General features: G+C 46.7%; 1 protein-coding gene across 1 annotated transcript in view; it reads left to right on the top strand.

Moving 5' to 3' along the window:
* The window catches only part of ATP6V0D1 (ATPase H+ transporting V0 subunit d1), a 129,584-nt gene that overhangs the window by 85,269 nt on the left and 20,096 nt on the right, over positions 1 to 24,219 (top strand). Inside the window, exons 3-7 of the mRNA XM_063945754.1 lie at positions 11,817 to 11,995; positions 12,276 to 12,355; positions 14,939 to 15,016; positions 17,140 to 17,316; positions 19,089 to 19,166. Of these exons, the coding sequence (XP_063801824.1) occupies positions 11,817 to 11,995; positions 12,276 to 12,355; positions 14,939 to 15,016; positions 17,140 to 17,316; positions 19,089 to 19,166 (592 nt within the window). The remainder of the gene's footprint in view (positions 1 to 11,816; positions 11,996 to 12,275; positions 12,356 to 14,938; positions 15,017 to 17,139; positions 17,317 to 19,088; positions 19,167 to 24,219) is intronic.

Raw genomic sequence — 24,219 nt, forward strand, 5'->3', positions numbered from 1 at the left:
CCATGATGCACCGCTACCTGTTATGGCTTCAGGAGGTCTCTGACTCGAGATGACAACTCCTTGGCTTTCTCCTCCCAGAGAAAACTATTTCTGGTTTATGTCCAGAACCATCCCCAGGAACAGTAGACGTGTCATAGGAACCAGCTGTGACTTTGGACTGTTTAGAATCCAACCGTGCTGTTGTAGCACTTTCCAAAATAGTGCTACCCCTACTACCAACTGCTCCTTGGACCTCGCCCTTATAAAGAGATTGTCCAAGTGCGGGATAATTAAAACTCCCTTTTTTCGAAGGAGTATCATCATTTCGGCCATTACCTTGATAAAACACCCTCGGTGTCATGTACAGTCTAAACGGCAGTGTCTGGATTTGGTAATGGTAATCCTGTACCACAAATCTGAGGTACTCCTGGCGAGGATAGTAAATGGGGACATGCAGGTAAGCATCCTTGATGCCCCGGGATACCATGTAATCCCCCTCGTCCAGGCTTGCAATAACCGCCCTGAGCGATTCCATCTTGAACTTGAATTTTTTTATGTATGTGTTCAAGGATTTTAAATATAAGAAGGGTCACACCGAACTATGCGGTTTCGGTACCCCAAACCGTGTGGAATAGTAACCCCGTCCTTGTTGAAGTAGGGGCACCTTGAGTATTACCTGCTGGGAATACCGCCTATTAATTGCCTCTAGCACAGCCTCCCTGCCTGAGGGAGTTGTCAGCAAGGCATATTTAAGGAAACGGCTGGGGGGAGACATCTCTAATTCCAGCTTATACCCCTGAAATACTACTTGAAAGAAACAGGGATCACCTGTGAGCGAGCCCACTAATTGCTGAAATTTTTTGAGACGGCCCCCCACCATACCTGGCTACACCTGTGGAGCACCCGCGTCATGCTGTGGACTCACAGGAAGCGGGGGAAGAATTTTGATTCTGGGAACAGGCTGCTGGTGCAGCTTTTTCCCTCTTCCCTTGTCTCTGTACAGAAAGGAAGCGCCATTTGACCCGCTTGCTTTTCTGAAGCCGACAGGACTGTACCTTTTTCTGTGAGGAAACCTGAGGTAAAAATATTTCTTCCCAGCACATTGCTGTGGATACGAGGTCCCAGAGACCACCCCCAAATAATTCCTCACCCTTATAAGGCAGAATCTGTATGCGCTTTAAGTCAGCATCACCTGTCCAGTGACAGGTCTCTAATACCCTCCTGACAGAATGGACATTACATTCATTTTGGATGCCAGCCGGCAAGATATCCCTCTGTGCATCCCTCATATATAAGACGACGTCTTTAATATGTTCTCATATTAGCAAACTAGTATGCTTAACAGGGTCACCGACCACGCTGCAGCAGCACGATCTGCAGTTTTCAGTCTAGTACCTGAGTGTGTAAATACAGACTTCAGGATAGCCTCCTGCTTTTTATCAACAGGTACCTTCAAAGTGGCCGTTCCTAAAACGGCAGTGCCACCCTTTTTTTGACAACCGTGTGAGCGCCTTATCCACCCTAGGGGATACCTCCCAGCGTAACTTATCCTCCTGGCGGGAAAGGGTACGCCATCAGGAACTTTTTATAAATTACCAGTTTCTTAACGGGGGAACCCACGCTTTTCACACACTTCATTTATTCATCTGATGGGGGAACAAAACACTGCCTGTTTTTTCTCCCCAAACCTAAAAACCCATTTTCAGAGGTGCTTGGGTTAATGTCAAAAATATATAACACATTTTTTTATTGCCGGGACCAAGTCACGGCTGTTCCTAGTGGATTTTGTATATGTCTCAACCTTGTCGACACTGGAGTCAAACTCCATGTCGACATCTGTGTCTGCCATCTGAGAGAGCGGGCGTGTTTGAGCCCCTGATGGCCTTTGAGACGCCTGGGCAGGCGCGGGCTGAGAAGCCGGCTGTCCCATAGCTGTTACGTCATCCAGCCTTTTATGTAAGGAGTTGACACTGTCGGTTAATACCTTTTACCTATCCATCCACTCTGGTGTCGGCCCCACAGGGGGCGACATCACATATATCGGCCTCTGTTCCGTCACCATATAAGCCTCCTCATTCAACATGTCGACACAGCCGTACCGACACACCGCAGACACACAGGGAATGCTCTAAACGAGGACAGGACCCACAAAAGCCCTTTGGGGGGACAGAGTGAGAGTATGCCAGCACACACCAGAGCGCTATATACTGCAGGGACTAACTGAGTTATGTCCCCTATAGCTTTATATATATATATATATATAATGTATACTGCGCCTAAATTTAGTGCCCCCCCTCTCTTTTTTTAACCCTTGTAGACTGCAGGGGAGAGCCAGGGAGCTTCCCTCCAACGGAGCTGTGAGGGAAAATGGCGCCAGTGTGCTGAGGAGATAGGCTCCGCCCCTTTTTCGCGGCCTATTCTCCCGTTTTTTATGGACTTCTGGCAGGGGTATTTACCTCATATATAGCCCCTGGGGCTATATATTGAGGTATTTTTGCCAGCCAAGGTGTTTTTATTGCTGCCTCAGGGCGCCCCCCCCCAGCGCCCTGCACCCTCAGTGACCGAAGTATGAAGTGTGTGAGAGGAGCAATGGCGCACAGCTGCAGTGCTGTGCGCTACCTTGGTGAAGACTGAGTCTTCATGCCGCCGATTTTCCGGACCATCTTCTTGCTTCTGGCTCTGTAAGGGGGACGGCGGCGCGGCTCCGGGACCGAACATCAAGGCTGGGCCTGCGGTCGATCCCTCTGGAGCTAATGGTGTCCAGTAGCCTAAGAAGCCCAATCCGGCTGCAAGCAGGCGAGTTCGCTTCTTCTCCCCTTAGTCCCTCGCTGCAGTGAGCCTGTTGCCAGCAGGTCTCACTGAAAATAACAAATTCTAAGTCTATAACTTTCTAAGAGCTCAGGAGAGCCCCTAGTGTGCATCCAACCTCGGCCGGGCACGAAATCTAACTGAGGCTTGGAGGAGGGTCATAGTGGGAGGAGCCAGTGCACACCAGGTAGTCTAAGATCTTTCTAGAGTGCCCAGCCTCCTTCGGAGCCCGCTATTCCCCATGGTCCTTACGGAGTTCCCAGCATCCACTAGGACGTTAGAGAAATTAGGGTTGCCTCCTGCCGACGCAGCTTAGCTGCACCCACAGGAGACCCACCGACCATCTTTCTGATTGCGGCGGCTGCGTGTGATGTCACGCAGCCGCCACAATCACGCCCCCGTTCACGCCGGCGCGCCCCTGTTTCCAAGCCACGGGGCGAATGGAACAATTTTGATTGGATCACGATTTAGCCCCATAGTCTGTATTTCTGGAGAGATATTGCAGCCGTTTAGGAGGTCATAGTTGCAGCCTCAAACACGCCCCTCAAAACGTCACAACATACCTGGATTTAATTACCCCCTCCTGTAACCGGCCACAAACTCTCCCTGTCTGTCAGTCACTTTGCTAATAAGTCCACTCGCGAGACCATCGCAGCACTTGTGCAGTGCAATTTAGCCGCATGCGCAGGCTGTCGACAACCACTTAATTGTCGAGCTCTGAAAAGTCAAGCCCAGAATACGCTCCAGTGACCACCACCCTACAAACAGACCCTAATCTGCTCCTGCTGCGGCTAATTCACTGTCCCTATACTTATACAGTCTTCTGATGTAGTAGCCCTTTAAACATACGGTACATTTACTAAGCAGTGATAAGAGCGGAGCAGTGAGCCAGTGGAGATATTTCCCCATCAACCAATCGGCATCTCTGTATCATTTTATAGTATGCAAATTATAGATGTTACTTCAGTGCTGATTGGTTGCCATGGGCACTTCTCCACTGGCTCACTTCTCCGCTCTTATCACTGCTTAGTAAATGTCCTCCTTAGTCCTCTATACAGAAACGTAGCTTTCAGATGCAGTGACCAGCAAGCCTGTGGCTTTGGCTCTGGAATGGGCTAATCAGTGTGTGAGGATTCCAGATATGTGACGCCAATCACGGTCTGCCGCCGCTTGTGTCTACAGAGTTTATTTTCTTTTTCAGCAGAATTTACCTCCTGCGTTTTTATTTGTTTTATTTTGACAACTTCTGTGTCTTTTGTGTTGCATTTCCCCCTACATGGAGCAATAGCTTCTACACGTGATAAAAAGCAGATCCGCACCCGTGACGGTTGGGTTGTATCCAATATATTCATCAGCGTGGGGTCACGTCTCGCTCTCTGGTTGTGGGAGCGGCCTGTTTTATTTATTCGTGCTGTATTGTTATTTTGTACACTCTAGGCCAGTGGTTCTCAAACTCTGTCCTCAGGACCCCACATAGTTCACGTTTTGCAGGTCACCCGGCAGGTGCACAGGTGTACTCATTACTCACTGACACATTTAAAACATCCACAGATGGAGCTAATTCTATCACTTGTGATTCTGTGGGGAGACCTGGAGGTTTGAGAACCTGTGCTCTAGGCAATATGCATTCAAAATATTATACTTTATATATAAATACTGTCTTTTATAATCACCTGAATGATAGGTCGGTATGGGTCGTTGGGTCGACAGTCATTAGGTCGACCACTATTGGTCGACATGCATTAGGTCGATGGGGTCAATAGGTCAATGTGGTCATTAAGTTGACATGTAGTAGGTCAAAAAGTTGACATGAGTGTTTTTGTTTTGTTTTTACTTTTTTGGTGGTGTTTTCTTCAGAAAGTGACGGGGAACCCCAATTAGTGCACCGTGTACCCTCGCACGGCTCGCTTCACTCGTTACCGTTCCCAGTTCGCTTCACTCGTTACCGTTCCCAGTTCGCTTCACTCGTTACCGTTCCCAGTTCTAGTCCACGTGGATCGTAAAGTATGAAAAAATCCCTAAAAAATAAAAAAAATGTGAAAAACTCATGTCGACCTAGTGCATGTCGACCTAATGACCGTATCCCCTCGATATTGTGTCCTATTTGGAGTCATTCAGATTGCTTGCTGCAGTTTATCGCAGCTCAGCGATCGGGTCGGAACTGCGTATGCGCCGGCGGAGCCGAAGGCCGTAGTTTGCTAGCGATCGTCTCTGCCTGATTGACAGGCAGAGGTGGTCGCTGTGCGGGAGGGGGCGGCACGGCGGCGTTTGGCTGCCGTTTTGGGGGCGAGGTCCTGCCAACGCAGGTGTGGCCGGAACGTGCGGGGGGCGGTCCGCAGCGGCTGCGTGACGTCACATGCAGCCGCTGTGACCAGGGACAGCGAAGAGGTTCTCCCGGCCAGCCGCAGGAGATGCGCTGGCCGGGAGTTACTCATCAAATGCGAAAGCATCGCAGCTGTGCGATGCTTTTGCACTTCTGCGGGCTGGAATCCGGCACTGATATGCGGGGCGGACTAACCCTGTGCTGGGCGGCGGCGTCGCCCCCCGCATGTCTGAGTGCATGATCGTAGCTGTGCTAAATTTAGCACAGCTACGAGCAACTCGGAATGACCCCCATTGTACTAGTTATTTGTACACCGCAATGAAGATGTGTCTTAAACATGTACACTAGGGTATTGTTGTCTGCAGTCAGGTACTAGTGCCAGAAGAGGTCAGTGCGGCTGAGATCCTGCAGGAACCACAGACTGTCCTCTTCTCTCCATTGTACGTCACAGTATTTCTGTCTTACAATGAAAGCATAGTAACTTGTACTGTGCTGTAGAGTTCTCTCACACTTGCTGCACGTGTCTGCTGTTCCAGATAGAACCTTTTTCCCGACAACTGGGCACTCAGACTGCACCGATGCATTGCAATAGGCTGAACTATATAATGTGATCTGCAGCACCTACAGATGTGTTCTCGTGCATCCAGCCTTCATGCACCCATGCAGCGGGAGGTGCCTAGCGTGACTGAGCCACCACGTCCTGTGCAGCTCCGCTAGCGTTGGGCATATTTTTTTTTACGTAAATGCGTCTTATTCGCAACACAACGCATCTAGGAGGCACTCGGAGGCTGTGCTGATTAATTTGATATATTTATTTATTAACCGTTTCTTATATAGTGCAGCATATTCCGTTGCGCTTTGTATAACACTTGTATGTTGTGTGTAACTAAAGCGGGGTGCGCACTGAACAATGTCTTCCTATCCAACGGACCAGGCCGACATATGGCTCACATTGGTGCATATCGGGCATTGTTTCTGCCCTTTATGCGGGTCCCGTCGGTCGCTAGCAACGTCAGATTTAATGTGCTGCACATCCGACCTAACCATGGAGGTAATTCCAAGTTGATCGCAGCAGGACATTTTTTAGCAGTTGGGCAAAACCATGTGCACTGCAGGGGGAGCAGATATAATATGTGCAGAGAGAGTTAGATTTGGGTGGGTTATTTTGTTTCTGTGCAGGGTAAATACTGTCTGCTTTATTTTTACACTGCAATTTAGATTGCAGATTGAACACACCACACCCAAATCTAACTCTCTCTGCACATGTTATATCTGCCTCCCCTGCAGTGCACATGGTTTTGCCCAACTGCTGAAAAATGTCCTGCTGCGATCAACTTGGAATTACCCCCCATATCGATTGTGTCTTGTAGTATGCTAATGAAGGATGCAACATGATCATTCCATCCTTCATTAACTTTGTTTCGTTGTGTAGGGAAATCTGGGCTGATAGGCATTTGTTCCGATGTTGAAAGAAATGCCCGTCCCTGAAGTGTGTACCCAGCTTCAGACAGTACACAGAGCAGAACAGAACTTGTATTTGAAAAAGTCTGCGGCTGCTGCATTGTAGCACTTCATGTACAGACTCAGAGACTCAGTCACACACAGATACAGGTGTCACATATCACATTAATCAGCACAGTCTCCTCGTGTGTCCTAGTCACACTGCATTGTGAATAAGACGCATTGTCAGCAATAAAGACGCCCGGCGCCAAAAGAGTCTTGTGTGACCTGGCGTGCCAAGAGGGCTGTTTGGCGTGACTGCAGCACAGATGTAGTTGGACACATCTGTACTTCTAGAGATTTTTACAAATAAATTATCTTTATGTAGAATATGGTTTTGCAAAATAAATTGATTTAGTTTTACCTTGATGTCCTATTAAAACCAAATTTATATTAAACCTATACAGAGTAATTACCCTTGACCCTTCCAATTAAAGGGACAGATTACTGTATGTATATAACTGCTGTAGGAATTAAGCTGGGGATTCCCAAACAAGTGGGAGGAATATTTGATGTAGATAAAGAAGTCCGATGTCCTAAGGACAAAGTCTACTTGGGACTCTTGGGGTTTCCATTACTGTATACTTGTACACTAATAAACTAAGTTAATAAACAAGCCATACTGTAGGCCAAGGAATGGTTTCATTTCCATGACTTATTATACCTAGTGTTCATTCTAGCACCCTGCACCTTTCAAATTCTGTGCAGTTCCTCTTTCCTGCCTGGGGTGTCGCTCTCTGCTCTGGTGCTTCTCAGCACACACAGGTCTGTATCACAGCACTGAGTAACAGATCAGAGTGTGCTGAGAAGCACCACAGCAGAGAGCGACACCTCAGGCAGAAAAGAGGAACTGCACGGATTATGAAAGGTGCAGGGTGCTAGAATGAACACTATTATACACTATTTGTAAAGCACCAACATATTGGGTACATACATGTGCAATGAATTGACAGTGCCCTTGTAGTGGGATCCCGGCGGTCAGATTACCGACAGTGGCATCCTGACGCGCAGGATTCCAACACCTACTAGGTAAGTATACTAAGCCTACCCCTAACCCTCACTCCCCACAGCCTGGCCCTAACCCACCCCTGTGGTCCCTAAACCTAACCCCCTATCCCCACAGCCTAAACCTAACCCTCCCCCACCCCCGCAGCCTAACCCTTGGTGCTGCCTAATCCTCCATCCCCGCAGCCTTAACCCTAAAGGGTCCCATACACTAGAACGATAATGCCCGATTTCAGCCAATTTCGGGCATTCGGGCCGATATATCGGGTGAAATCGGGCATTTTTTTGGCGTTCCCGTGAGGGTCGGATCGGCTTCCCTAGATAGATAGTGCTGCACTCGTGATATGTCAGTTCCCGCAGGCATTGCTGGGATCACATAAGATATATTGGGGTCGATTCAATTCGGCAACAGATGAATAGCGCCGGGAATTAAAGTTAAGTCGGCGAATGCCTGTTCTCGCCGACTTAACAGGTAGTTTTGTCGGGAGAACGGGCATTCTCCAACTAAACTACCCGCGGCGATGCTGATTCCCGACAGAATCAGCCTCGGGCTGGCCGCGCGGCAGCTCTTTTATCGGTTTTCTTCTCTCACCCCCCGGGGGGTGAGGGAAGAATTCCTGACAATTGTGGGTAACTAGTAGCTGATTTGAATAGCGTCGGGAGCTAGTTCCCGGCGCTATTCATCTGTTGCCGAATTGAATCGACCCCATTGCATGCAAAATGTACCAAATCGTATGGAACCACTCCCGGGAAGCCCCCGGGGAGAGTTAAAGGGAAATCGCCTCAGACATATTGCTGTAGTGTATGGGGCCCTTAAAACCCATAGTAAACTTGCTGTATTGTTTATAAATATTGATTTGACAGAATCTTTTTTTTTTTTTTTTTAAGAGGTTGAGGATTTACTCAATTAATTTAAACCCCCCCCTATAAAATACCGTATTTCAGTTATAGAGGAAGTTCTGCCCTCTGGAGCTGTGTAATCGGGTATAGGGCACCCTTATAACACGTGGGTGTCACCTGGCAGGGATAAAGGTTAAAGTTCCCACTGTAAATGTGGATGGGGCCTGCCCAGTTTTATTGCCACATTCCGTCACAGCGTTTTCTTCTGCACTGCAGTTCATGTAACCTCTCAACGTTCCCAATATAGATCAGCGGAGGGTTTTGTCCTTTCTCTCCAGTTCTGCTTGGGCAGCTTATCTCTCTAGGAATGGATTATATCCATGTCTGCAGCTTAGTGTCAACAAGCACAAATGTTCCTTTCAGATGTTTATGGAAAAATAAACCCTGAAATACACAAGGTTTTATTCCAGACGCTGACATGTAAATCCTGAGTACCAGTCTGCCCGTGACTTGTGTTTCCCAGCTAAACTGGTTTCCTTTAATCACTTTTATGGCCTGTTACATACAGATTCCGCGACTTAGCTGCTGCCTTCCAAGTGTTCTGCTGTTTCTGTCTCTCTCGCCATACATTACATGGGATGATTCTGTGCAGGGGTTTGTGATTCGGCCAACTGCGTGCATTTATGGTATTTTATTTCCACCGCAAAGTATGGCACCGTTATATATCACCGGTATGTCCCACTGTTGTCTACAGCACTAGCAGCTTGTGTATAGTCTATATTGTGATTGCGGGATGGGGTGGGGGGGTTGTGCTTAAATCATTATTAGCAGTATCAGTCATAATAGTGTAACTGGAAGAACTTTCTTCACTGGGATGCATTTTATTAGTGACAAGCCTATATCCAATGGATTTGTAATGCCAAGTTTAGCTGTGGCTATGGGGCGGGGGGGGGGTGTAATTCCGAGTTGTTCGCTCGTTGCCGATTTTCGCAACTGAGTGATTAATGCGAAAATGCGCATGGTACGCAGTGCGCATGCGCTAAGTATTTTAGCTCAAAACTTAGTAGATTTTCTCACGCCAGAATGAAGAACTTTCATCGTTGAAGTGATCGGAGTGTGATTGACAGGAAGTGGGTGTTTCTGGGCGGAAACTGGCCGTTTTCTGGGAGTGTGCGGAAAAAACGCAGGCGTGCCAGGATAAAAAGCGTGAGTGTCTGGAGAAACGTGGGAGTGGCTGTCCGAACGCAGGGCGTGTGTGTGACGTCAAACCAGGAACGAAATGGGCTGAGCTGATCGCAGTGTAGGAGTAAGTCTGGAGCTACTCGGAAACTGCTAAGAATTTTCTATTCGCAATTCTGCTAATCTTTCGTTCGCAATTCTGCTAAGCGAAGATACACTCCCAGAGGGCGGCGGCCTAGCGTGTGCAATGCTGCTAAAATCAGCTAGCGAGCGAACAACTCGGAATCACCCCCATGGTGTACATCTGAGATGGGTGCTTAGACTGTATATACAGGGGGCCACACTGTTCCGATCACCGTGTATTCATGTTATGAGGTCACCTGTGACAAGATCCAGATGAAAGTGTTAGATTGTGCAAGGGAGTTCCCTCCACAACAACCTAGGTGGCTCTTATCTGAATCACCAGGCCATAGGCTCTATTTAGTCCCTGTTAAAGGACCAGAGTGTGTCTCTTTGCCATCCAGAGTGGAGCCAAGTGTGTCTGTTATACCGCCCACACATGTGTACAACCTTTTTAATATTCCAGCAGTGTCGATCTAGAGCAGGGGTGGGGAACCTTTTCTTGCCAAGGGCCATTTGGAATTTTTTTACATCATTCGCCGCCCATTTTTTAAGCGCCCCCTTGGAAAGTAGGCGTGGCCTTACAAATAATGGCCGCAGTAATAGCTGCTCACACACTGCACCCAGTAATGACAGACACACAGAATGCCCCAGTATATGCACTCTCCATCACTGGGCCAGGTCCTGAATCCGCAGCACAGCCATTCCTCTCACCCACAGCCAGCAGAGCTTCCTCTCTCTCTCCAAAGATTCCTCATATCTCGAATTGGCATGGAAAGTCAGCCCGGGAAATTTTTCAAAGCAGCCCTCAAAAAGGGGGAGGAGTCTGTAAATGGGGTGGAGTCTGTGGAGGGCAGTTGGGGGAGGCATTAAATCCCCTTCTCAAAGCAAGAGCATTTTCAACATTGAAACTTCTTGCCCACAGAAATATCCCTTGCTCACTGACTCCACTCACACTCCCTTCCCCTCCGTTGTACCACACTGACACTCACACTCCCTCCCCTGTGCTGCAACACACACTCACACTCCCTCCCCTGTGCTGCAACACACACTGACACTCACACTCCCTCCCCTGCACTGTACCACACACTGACATTCCCTCCCCTGCGCTGTAACACACTGACGCACACAATTCCTCCCCTGTGCTGTAACACACACTGACACTCATACTCCCTCCTCTGCGCTGTACCACACACTGACATTCCCTCCCCTGCGCTGTAACACACTGACGCACACAATTCCTCCCCTGTGCTGTAACACACACTGACACTCATACTCCCTCCTCTGCGCTGTAACACACACTGACACTCACACTCCCTCCCCTGTGCTGTAACACACACTGACACTCTCTCCCCTGCGCTGTAACACACTGAAGCTCACACTCCCTCCCCTGCGCTGTAACACACTGACGCTAACAGTTACTCACCCTCCCCCTTGCACTGTATTATATACACACTCTCTTTTTTTTCTTTTTTGGGGGGAGATGTACTAAGCCTGAAAAGTTATAAATATCACTGTAATAAAGCACCAGCCAATAGACTCCTAACTGCCATGTCACAGGCTGTGTTTGAAAAATGACAGTTAAAGCACCAGCCAATCGGCTCCTATCACAGTGATATTTATCACTTTTCAAGCTTAGTACATCTGGCCCTTTTTCTTTACTTCAGTCCTTAACATTACATCCAGATGCCGTTCTTACCAGCGGCTCATGAGTATGCACCGGTCTTCCCTCAAGGTGGCTGCGCTGCTACCTGCAGTGCTGGAAACGGCCGCGGAGCAAAGGCCCATGGGAAGGAAAACAAAGGAGATGTAGTTTTCTCACAATGTACACTGAATACAGTGCACAGTGTGAGAAAACTACATCTCCCAGGAAGCCGTGCGCCGCAAACGGCTTTACACTCGACGGCTGCCTCAAAATGCCTTTCCAGGCCGGAGGTTCCCACCCCTGATCTAGAGGAAGGCGGTATTGTCTGGCGGAAAAGCCTTTGCCATTGGGTTTGACCATTAGGGTAAGTGATAGAGCCTGCCGGTATATTCACCTCTCTAAACCTTTCTCCATTAGGTACAGCTACATGATTGACAATGTTATCTTGCTGATTACGGGGACCTTGCACCAGCGCTCAATTTCCGAGCTAGTACCCAAGTGCCACCCATTGGGGAGCTTTGAACAGATGGAAGCTGTTAACATCGCCCAGACGCCCGCAGAGCTGTACAATGCCATCCTGGTTGACACTCCTTTAGGTAAAGTCTTCATGCTAATATACATTTCTGACTTTCAATATGCCTATCTTAGCAGCGATCGGCCTCTATGAGGACTTGACTTGTATAAGTAATGCAGTGCCTAGCGTGGTGTGCGATCCTCTTAGGTAAGATGCCCAGAGCTGTACAATAAAAACTAAAAGCATTCTCCAAAAATTTAGTGTTTTTTATTTTATTAAATGCCAGTGTTAATCCTGTAGTATCTAGTGATACTGACGCGTATTACTGTACATCTCTAACCCGTACACGTTTTGCTTTTTAGCTGCATTTTTCCAAGACTGCATATCGGAACAGGACCTTGACGAAATGAACATTGAAATCATCAGAAACACACTCTACAAGGTAAATGCTTAAGCTGAGTCTGCTTTTTTTATAATGTGGTGTTTAACAGCCTATAACAATGCAAATTTATAAAAAGATAGAATTAAACATGTTGGAGAAAAGAAATAGAGGAGGAAGATGGAAGACAGAAAAAAGTTGGTGGGTTCATAGAAGAGAGAATGGAGAGGAAACCAAGCAAGCCGCAGGTGTGACCTAATGATAGTAAGGCACAGGATGTAACACTGGTGTTTTCCCATTCAAAAAAGATGATTCAACAAGGCTACATACGCTCAAATACAGTGGTAATATAAGGGCTGTGCAAAATCTGATTGTTTTCACAACATGTGTCCATGGTAACATCTTGGGATAATCTGACCCGTCTATATGAGGGTAATCTTTTCCAGGTATTAGAAGTGATTGATTGCTAAAACTCTGCCTCCCACATAGACGGTTCGTGCACAAGCAGTCCCTGATACAGGGGTTAGTCTTTCGTAGTATGACTTTTGTCATTTCGTTCTCCCATCAGTTTTTAGAGGACCACCCATTGATGCTTACCTGGATGAGTCTTAGTAAGAAGATAAAGAAAACAACTTCTAGACTGTGTTAGTGAAGGTAGATCAAGATAAAATTAATTTGGTGACTTCAAAGTAAAACTAGCATCAGGTTAGATCATAGATTCACAAACTCGGTCCTCAGGACCTCAATAGTTTGCATTTTCCAGGTCACCCAACAGGGACACAGTTGTATTCATTACTCACCGACACATTTTAAAAGATCCACAGCGGAGCAGATTCTTTCACTTGTGATTCTGGAGTAAATGTATGGTGGCGTGTTATGGGGTTTAGTGTCAATTGCTACGCACCCCCCTCATTATCTTCAAGATATGAACGCTCAGTCAAACCGACCGTTTCAAACTTTACCTGTGATGATGTTGCCAGCCCAGACTGGAACTGCAGCAGTCTCCTCACTATTCCAAACCTTCTTCTTTTATTTTTAATTTTTTTATATGTTTGTTTTGTCTAAAGAAGCAGATGCCACTGGAAAGGGAGGGAGTGTGTGTGTGGGGGGGGGGGGGGAGTGAGTATCTGAATAGGTAGGAAGTAGCAGAAAGGAGAGTCCCTGGGGGGGGGGAAAAAGCTGTACAGCTGCCACTGGGAAAGAAATATAAGGGGGGGGGGGGTTCACTGGCTCTCTGGTGGGACTGCATAAAACCTGTTACATGCAGTCTAATTCTTCCCTCTCCTCATGAATGCCTGGCAGTATTACATGACATAAAGACAACAGATAAATGTCTGGTGGGGGACCTTTCAGTCTGTTTGTTCCTCCTGGCCCTGTTCTCCAAATCCTCCTCCAGATGATCCCTAATCTCCTCCATCTGATGATGTGTGAAGTGGCTTCTTTTAACCAGTTGTGAGATTCTACCTTTGAGTCCATGTATGCTTCTAATACAGGATGCGCACTTGCCAAAATATCGTATGTACAGCCGATGAACGATATATTGTCTGGACCATTGGCTTGTGTGTACAGCGATATGTCTGTGAGCTATGTAGTTCGCAACCCTATCAGGTCGGCTCTGTAGCATGAACGATTACGGTCTTTGGCTGGTGAGGGAATCTCTTGGGGTTAAAAGCAATCACTTGTTTGCAGCCCTATAGATTTTTTCTGGTTAGGTGGGTCTCTGAGCTTTCATGAACACGTAGATATGTGTTATGTACAGATGACAATTTTTCCAGTCGTGTAAGCCTGAAAATAAACCTGTATTCTACAATATGTCACCACTATCCAAAAGCACAACTGTAACGTAGATCATCTTAAAATGGAGATTAAAGTACAAAGTATTGTAATAATGAGATAAGGTATTGATGAGTTTTATTCCCTGTAAGCCACATTACAGTTTTATAGTTTTCAGCTCTTTGTTGAAACCTTCTAATAATGCTCTTTTAACTTTCATCTCCCCTACGATAATATAATATCGGACAGCATGGTATTATGGTTAGCATTGCTGTCTCACAGAATTGAGGTTTTGGGTTTGATTCTGTACACTGGCCTAACTGGAGCAAAGTGGAGTTTGTATATTCTCGACGTGTTTACATGGGTTTCCTCCGGGTTCTCCAGAGTCCTCCCACAATCCAAAAATGTACTGGTTGGTTAATTTTCTCCGGGTTCTCCGGTTTCCTCACACAATCCAAAAATATACTGTTTGGTTAATTTGCCACTGACCGAAAAAAAAAAATAATCAAATAAATCCTAGTGTAACTTAGAGGGAAGGTTAACACAGTGAAAAGAGTGGAGAAGAGTACCAGTGGAGAAGTTGCCGTAGCAACCAATCCGCTTTGAGGGAGCATCTATCAAGTACACTATAAAATGATAGGTAGATGTTGATTTGTTGTGTGGCAACTTCTCTACTCTTTTCAACTGGAAAGGGAGCTGCTACATTGTTATTGCCTGCTTATGGTTCTTGGCAGCATTAATGTACAGAGGGGAAAAGCGGTGTTCTGAACTCTGTGTCCTTTATAATTATCATGCTTAGTCTAAATGTGCAGGCGAGTCCATTGACTTGTACGTATATACCCTCTAATTTCTACATTTGTGTCTGATTTGTAGGCTTACTTGGAATCCTTCTACAAGTTTTGCAAAGGGCTTGGAGGAACTACCGCAGATGCCATGTGTCCCATTCTGGAGGTACAGACACCACGTAATTCATCAGTGTGGAAATAGCCGCTAATGTGTGATGCTATAGAGTTATCCAGCTTTGGTTTGTTTGTATTAATGAAGCAGAAACAATGAGTGTGGCACTGCAGTTTCACCAGCCAAAAGCAGGTGACCAAGAGTCTGTCTAGAGATATGGTGGAAAACATTTCCCCCTCCTCTGATGTGGTAAGGAGAACAACGTGCCCCCTTTACTTTATTGCCAGTCCATTAAGTTGTGTTTTTAAGAGGAATGTTTTGCTGGGGGCCTGGAATCTATAAACAAGGCTGATTGTATCCCTCGGAGCATAGGGTAACCCTCAGGAAATTAACCAATCTTTTACAGGTATTTCAAAGTAACAAAGAACTTGATAGAAAAAACAAAACAAAGAGCCTTCGCTTCATCCTGAGACCATGGAACGTTTATCATCGGGGTCTGAAAACAAATTGATTGTCAGGGTAGCCTGTATAGTGGTAGAGAAATGGAGAATTAGATGCTTTTAGGCTAAGAGAACAATCCTAGTGGTTTGCCCGACCTGGTGGTTCTCATTGTGTCCTTTTTTCTGTCATTAGAAAGGTAGAGGCTTCATGCTCTGGATTTAAAGAGTACTGTACTGACCTGCATTTTCTGAAAGTCGCAGATTTGTTTCAGTATGCATCACTGTCATTAATAAGTGATCTGGATCTTCCAAAAGGACAGCAAAGTAGGCCCCTCCATCAGATGTGATTGCTTCGATTAAATCAGTTCTACATACTGGGTACAAATAGCAGAGCCTTTAGTGGGCACACATTAGGAAGACAGGTTCAAAAGGTTGACATGACAACGGTCAACACACATGTGGTCGACACGTTTGTTAGTGGGTTTTCAAACCATTTTAAACCTTTGCTTGATTTACCATCCACGTGGGCTATGATTGGGAATAGTAGCCTGAAGCGAGCCTGCGGGGGTCTACGTTTACTATAATTGTGGTCATTTATCAGGAAACATAGAAAATGACACACAAAAGTTCCCCCTTAAAATTGTGTCAACCATTTCCATGTCGACCTGTTGACATAGTGACAATCTAATTACTGTAGAACTTCGGACCCTAGTGGGCCAATACACGTAATGCTCCTTGGAATTCCGTTACTCATAGAACGTTAGAGTTGACGTTTTGAGTATAAGACCGCAGTATGTGTCAGGTTCTGGTAGCAGCCTGTTATGGCCAATCATGAGACGTGAAGAAACCAAATTTGTTGTATACTGAGAAATGTCCTGTTCTTTCAGGAGGCTCCACAATAGTACATACTAAAATAATGTTCTATAAGAAGTATTTGCAATGTTTTAAAGGCTACTGAGCCACGATCCCCCCAAAAAACACATACCAAGTGATACATTGTAATACTGCAGCAATGCTTCCTAAGGGTTTGCACACACTTTGTAAAACTACAGCAAAACTAATTAAAAAAATAATAATATTGCAATGACTTACATTTGTCATAATGGGAATACGCTGTAAAAATGACAGTAAGAGGCCACAAGTGGTAGGTGTAAGATGCTCTCTCGGTATAACTCTCCAGTACGGTTTCTTCTGTTATATGGGTATCCGGACTGTGGGTCGACACCCATGAAGTCGACACCCTTTGGCTGACACTAGAAATAGGTCGACACGATTATTAGGTTGACATGAACAAGGTCGACATTCAAAAAGGGCTACCTGAGTCTTTAAAAAAAAATTTTTTTTTAACTCGCATACTTTACGATCCACGTGGACTATGACTGGGAATAGTAACCTGTGCCGTACGCAGTGGTAGTGGAGCGAGACACCCTGCCTGAAGCATGGCGAGCGAAGCGGTGCACTAATTGGGGTTCCTGGTCACTTTATGAAGAAAACGACACCAAAAAAACATGAACTCACGTTGACCTTTTTTGTGTCGACCTAATGGCCATGTCGACCTATTTCTAGTGTCAGCCTAGCCACTGTTGACCAATAGGTGTCGACCTAGACACTGCCGACCTTGAGTCCCATACCCATTATATGCATCTTATATCACTGTATCTTCCTCTGGTGTGTTTGTGCTACTAGACTCCCTACTGTTCCTACAACGCCCTGCATTACTTTATATTCTTTCTCTAGTTTGAAGCTGACCGCCGGGCGTTTATAATCACCATTAATTCATTTGGCACGGAGCTCTCCAAAGAAGACCGTGCCAAGCTGTTTCCACACTGCGGTAAACTGTACCCTGAAGGGCTGGCTCAGTTGGCGAAAGCTGATGACTACGAGCAGGTCAAAACAGTAGCTGACTATTACCCAGTAAGTAAATGTTATGTTCTGCTGATTTATACATGTTCCCACGGCACGCTGCTGGCTCCGTACGGATTATAGATACTGCTTATTCTGTGGACATGCTGTAATCCTCGCATACACATATACCTGGTATTCTCAGGGACCTCAATATACAGCCTGCCCCCAAATCTAATACATTTAAAGTATTGGTGCCTTGATTTTCCATAACGGAAATGTATTTTGTACCATGTACTAAGCAAGATACCCCCATACTTAGCTCACCAAGGGCCTGATAGCGCGGCGAACGCAGCGTTGATGATGGATACGAGCGGCCAGTGTTCTAAAGCTGGGTATGCACTGGTCGATATATCAGAGGTTCAATTGAATGTGCGATATATCGTGGGTTGTGTATCCCCGACGTGTCTGGGAACGACGTCGTCTTATCATGTGGGCTCTGCAGTACAGCTAATGGCTGATTACATCAGCGTATCTGGCTGGGTGTACACTTGCTGCAGAGGCCGCTGGTGACTGACAGCTGGGCAGGCACATGTAAATACCGGCCCAGTATATCAGGCTGACGATCGGTAGGAAGCGCGGGAAGTCAGTGGCGCTGTTTTTAACTAAAAGTATCATTGTGGCCCACCACCAGTACACGGTCGTGGCCACGATGACCAGATTCATGAGCCATTCCCCTCACACTTACTTCCTGAGCCTCCCCGTCCAGCAACTTTCGCTGTTGTCTATGGTCCTGATTCTGAGTTAGGAATAAGGTAAGAGAGCAAGTAACTGTGGCCTGGGTAAACCATGCACCAATACAGTGGGTGCAAATCCGTATGTTTATTGTTTGCATGTAGTCCACAAATGCTGGGCAGCTTTATTCTTACACTGCAATTTCAATCTGCTCGGACACGCCCCTCCCACTTCTAAGGCCAGGTACACACTAGGCGGACCAGCAATCTGGCCGATGGGTGGGGCGATTTCCCTTCGCCCCACGTCATGCAAGATTGCCAGTATACATTACGCGATGTGATGAATGATGGAACGATACCTCATTCCGTCCTCCATTACACCGCACCGCTCTGCATACGATATCGTCTGAGTGGCCGTTGCAGCACGGCCAACCAGAAAATATTGCATGCGACCCGTGGCAGTGCACAATTGTGCATACACACTAGGGGATATAGATGATTTGTTGTTCCAATACAGCAAATCGTCCTGTATGTACCTAGCTTAACTCTCTCTGCACATGTTCTGTCTGCCTCACCTGCAGTACGGCACGGTGTTACTAAGGTGCACAGTTACTTGCGCAGAATCAGGCCCTATGTTAAGTGCGATTCGCTCCTTTTTGCATTGAACCATTTCTGGTATTATGGAGGGTTTGGCAAATAGTGGGGCAGATGTATTAACCTGGAGAAGGCATAAGGAAGTGATAAACCAGTGATATGTGCAAGGTGATAAAGGCAGCAGCCAATCAGATCCTAACTGTTAATTTACATATTGGAGCTGATTGGCTGGTGCCTTTATCACTCTGCATCTATCACTGGTTTATCACTTCCTTATGCCTTCTCCAGGTTAATACATCTGCCCCCATGATTGAAAAAGGCAGATATTAAAGGTGTATAGCAAAATTGAGAATGTTGAAAACCAATGGCAAGCCTGATTAAGGGGGATCTCATTATAATATGGACACTAATTTATGGTGAAAGGCCCTTCTTATCCACCTGCGTGTTATTGTATATGCTGTATGTGTATATTGTAATATCCACTCACTGTTTCATATATTGTCTGTCTCCTCCCAGGAGTACAAACTGCTGTTTGAAGGAGCAGGAAACAATCCAGGAGATAAAACACTTGAAGACAGATTCTTTGAACACGAGGTAACAGTCTGAGTAAAGCCATGTCCCGTAGGTGCCGACCCTCCGCTCACACAGCTGCGTACAAGGCTGTATATTATTCCTAGCAAGGCTGCCGTAGAACTTCTCTGAGACTCCATTAACTGCGGGGAAATTGATGAGATCCAGATGAACCCTTTTAGCTCTCCCTTTCTGTTCTGTGCTTGGCCCGCACTTCTTACAGATGGCTTTTGTGCTATGAAAACTCCTTTTTATTTTTTTATATATATTTTTTTTTCCCTAACGTCCCAACTTTGCAATGGATATAAAAAGCTCCATCTGCAGCTTTGCTGAGTGTAGGTTTTTGCTGTTTCTCAAGTATCCTATAGCTGATCATTTGGAAATGTTCTGTCTTTGACACCTGCAAAGCTCCGAGGTCAGGAACGTAATAAACCGTTGGCAAACGTCTGAGTACTCCGGGGCTGTGTGCACTTATTACCTGGGCTTCACAATAGAGCCTGTGTACCGCTCGCTGCAAGGCTTGGGAACAGGTCGAACACCTCTTCACAGCAGGGTTTAATCAATGAAATGACTTGAGAGGCTCATGTGTTTTTCGAGTGACAGTTCTATAGCATAAGTGATTACAGTGTAAACACTTGTATTGAGTTAAGATTTTAAGTGATTGTTACGTTGCCAGTTGTACATTCTGTTACACCAACACAAAGTACTCATTAGGCCCATGTGTCACGTTATTGTGTTTTGTGTTTGTTTTGCTTTTTGCCAGAAGCAATAATCCATTTTGGTGACTCTGAGTCTCTATGCACCCTGCAGACAGATCCTGCTCACTGGTCATTCTCAAAACGCGTTTCGTGGAAGCGGTTGGGCCAATCCCAGTAGTTTCATAATTTAGACACCTCTTAACCTGTTCAGTAGCTAAATCCTTATTCCACTGAATAGCAGAAGCCTGTGACCCCTTCCTATTTGGGTTATTCCCAGACTGATCCTCCCTCTGCCTCTCTTATACTTCCTCTGTTGGATTGTTGATTGGTTGGCTCCTGCAGCCATACAATCCTTGTTGTCATCAGGTGTCGGCAGTATATAATAAAAAAATGTTTGCCAACCTCCGCGGTAGAATGATCCACTGCAAAACTGCCCCAGAGGTCATTGTTTTGTAAATAGAGAGGTCCTGGACATCAGACCGTTCTGCTAGTTGGAGGGGTTGCAAGGTCTTCCATGAAATATATTTAGCATTAGTGGGCATCTCTTTTAAGGCATGATATCGGTATTCAGGCGGTTGGGATGCCGACAGTGGGCCCCCGAAGCTCAGGGTCCCGACACCAAGGTGGTAAGAACAGTAGCCCTAATCTCCAATCCCCTAACCCTCACTACCCACACCCTAACCCTCCACAGTGGTGCCTAGCCCTAACCTCCCTCCCTGCAGCCTATACCTAACCTCCCTCCCTGCAGCCTATACCTAACCTCCCTCCCTGCAGCCTATACCTAACCCTCCCCCGCAACCTAACCCTCCCCCGCAACCTAACCCTCCCCCGCAACCTAACCCTCCCTATGGGTGCCTGGCCCTAACCTCCCTTCCTGCAGCCTAACCCTAACCTCCGTCCCACGGCTTGCCTCTCTGGCAACCTGTTAAATCCTCGTTCGTGATCCCGGCGCCATGATAGTGATAAATGTCGGGATCCCAGCGCCGACATTCCGATTTAGTGTTGGAGTTCCGGCGTCTGTGTTTCACTGCTGGGATCCTGACCGGATCCCTCTTTTAATTTTGCCAGCCAGTCTGCCATTTGTGTCTCTCTATGTGAGTACACTAACTTGATAAGGATTTATTTAATACGTAATAAAGAAATAATGTTTTGTGTAGATTAGCATCAGTCTGTTCTTCCAGTGACGGGGTCTTTTCTCTGCGTAGTCTGCACATACGGTTTACATTATCTCTGATTAAGCGATCAGTAACGGCTCTCACATTATTCCGTCTGACACCGGCTACAGGATAGGTTTCGTCTGGCTTTCATATGTTTGGTCCCTGAAACGTCAGTCTGGTTTTGACCTGCAGCACATTGGTAATCATTGTACGGTTTTAATTAGTATGTGCTCTGTGAAGTAATGCAGAATATAGGCCACTCTCCATCATCTTCCCAGCTTCTAGCGTGCTGGTTCTATGGGGGTCATTCAGACCTGATCACTCGCTAGCGTTTTTTTTGCAGCGCTGCGATCAGGTCAGAACTGCGCATGCACCGCAGTGCGCAGGCGCCTCGCACGGGTACAAAGCGGATCGTTACTGTGCGATGGGTTTTACAAAGAATCCATTCGCACAGCCGATCGCAAGGAGATTGACAGGAAGAAGGCGTTTGTGGGTGGCAACTGACCGTTTTCAGGGAGTGGTTGGAAAAACGCAGGCGTTCCCAAGCGTTTGCAGGGCGGGTGTCTGACGTCAATTCCGGCCCCGGACAGGCTGAAGTGATCACAGCGGCTGAGTAAGTCCTGGGCTACTCAGACACTGCACAAAGTTTTTTTTTTTGTACGGCCCGGCTGCACATGCGTTCGCACACTTGCAAAGCAAAAATACACTCCCCTGTGGACGGCGACTATGCGAACGCAGGACTGGAAAAAAACAGCTAGCGAGTGATCAGGTCTGAATGACCCCCTATGTACAAATGTGTCCGTATACATCCAGCCTCAATACGCCATGCAGTGCGAGACGCCTGGCCTGAGTGAGCCGCCAGGTCCCGAGCAACTCTGCTAATGTTTGGTGTCTTTTTTTTTTATGAAAATGCGTCTTAGTCGCAACACAGTACAACTAGGACGCACAAAGAGACTGCTGATTAATTTTATATGACACTTGTATATTGTGTGTATATGGAGTAGAACAGAACTTGTATTGGAAAAAAGCTGCGGCTGCTACATTGTAGCACTTCGTGTGCAGATTCAGAGACTCAAGGGCCCTACACACTGGCCATTTTCCGCTGAGGTGCCCCGACGGCCGAAACGGACGACTGATGACCCGGTGAGGGGAGGTGGGAGGGGAAAGGGTGAAGTTTCTTCACTCCCTGACGTCACCCGGCTCCATAGCTGTGCATGGTAATATGGACGAGATTGTCCATATTGGCTTGCATGTATAAACGAGCCGGCACCAACGATGAACGAGCGCAGGGCCGCACATCGTTTATCGCTGGCGCCTACACACTGAGCGATATGAACGAGTTCTCGTTCATTAATGAACGAGATCGTTCATATCGCTCAGTGTAATCGGTGAGTGTGTAAGGCCTATCAGTCGCACACAGATATAAGTGTCATCACGTTAATCAGCACAGTCTCGTGCATCCTAGTCACATTGCTTTGCGACTAGGATCCTTTTGTGGCAAAAAGACACCCAACAGTAAATTCTCATCTGACCTGGCGTACCAAGAGGGGCTGTTTGGTGTGGGTGTGGTATGGAAGATCGACAGGGTCTCTAGGTCGACAGGTGGAAAGGTCGACTTGAGTTTTTAATGTTTTTGTGGTGGTGTTTTCTACGTACAGTGACTGGAAACCCCAATTAGTGCACCGTTTCCCCTCAAATGGCTCGCTTCACTCGCCATGCTTCAGGCAAGGTACCTCACTCCGCTGCGTTCGGCACAGGTGACTATTCCCAGTCGTAGTCCGCGTGGATCGTTAAGAATGAAAAAGTTTAAAAAAAAAAAAAAAAAATATTGTGAAAAACTCATATCAACCTTTTGGCCTGTCGACCTAGAACATGTCTACCTAGTTACTGTCGATCTAGAGGCCGGATCACGTTTGGCGTGACTGCAGCAAAGATGTACGAGTACACATCTGTGTAGCACAATAAAATGACTCCCAGTCAGAATGGGGCATTGGTACATTTTAGATGACTTTGTCATATCTCTTCATACCTCAATGCTTCCTGTAGGAGTACTGTTATAATACTGAATGTTACCCAAGAGTCAGACCTATTCATGGGAAAAGGAAAATGCACTCTCTAGCAATTCTGTGTTTCTCTGGCAGGGTCCACAGGTTATCCACAGGATAACATTGGGATATGATGAAGCGACAGCGGATTTGCACCAATCGGTCAAAGCTTTTCGGCCTCCCAGCATGCAACGGGCCCGTCCATATATTCCCGCCTCCTGGCTCAGGTGAATCCGTTTTTTGTTTGGTGCGGCAGGAGCCGGACCATGGTCAGAGGACTGCTGGTTTTTAGTAGCCCTAAGCTTTCTTATTTTATTTTTATAGTCTTACTATTTTTTCTTGAGTGATCTTTCTAAAAAAGCGTCTTATACGTACCTTAGAGTCACTCCAACAACTCTCCGCCGTGTCGCGACAACGCTTACCCACGAGTACAGTGCTGTTTCGGCAGGCGTCTGTGTCGGATATACTAGCAGGTCCAGCAGACGTTACCAGGCTGTGGCCGGAGCACGGGGAGAAGGTAAGGCATCGGTTCCACTTAGAAGGGGAATACGGACACAGCCACACTGTATTGGGAGGAGACTACCAAACAGTCGCTGACGCAGTTGCCACCTCGGGTGCACCAGCGCCAGGCCTCAGGGATCATAGGCTCCAGAAATAGTATGAGGCCGCGATCCCTAGGATTGATGTCAGCAGTAGGGAGTCAGATGCTTTTCTGGTCGTCCCTCCCCCCGGATCATGACCAGTTTCCTCCGAGTCTCCCGCCATGAACTGTTTTCCCGCTTCTGTCTGAGACGCTGTACACAAAGGGGACCCATTCGCAGCATAGGCAGCTGTGTGACCGGTGCGTCTGTGTTCACTAAAGGTTCATGGAGCGGCAGTGTACACTAGTAGCGTCTGGATCCACTCAGCGTTCGCAAACGTATTGATCGGTCCTGGAAGCGAGGTGCGTTTCCTTGTATCCCACTCTACTGAGTACGGGTTATACAGCACTAAATCTCTATCTACCTTTTGAGTACGAATAGTTAGATAAGTGCCTATTGCATATGAGTCGGTATACTATTACTGTGGTTTCTTTCGCTATGCGTCTGAATACGTTAGATCGGTCTAAGCATGATTCAGTAATATGTTCTCCTACATACTTGAAATGTAGTTGATGATGTGCTCATATTGCCTATTA

The sequence above is a fragment of the Pseudophryne corroboree genome, chromosome 11, assembly GCF_028390025.1.
Source record: "Pseudophryne corroboree isolate aPseCor3 chromosome 11, aPseCor3.hap2, whole genome shotgun sequence".
NCBI classification, from domain to species: domain Eukaryota; kingdom Metazoa; phylum Chordata; class Amphibia; order Anura; family Myobatrachidae; genus Pseudophryne; species Pseudophryne corroboree.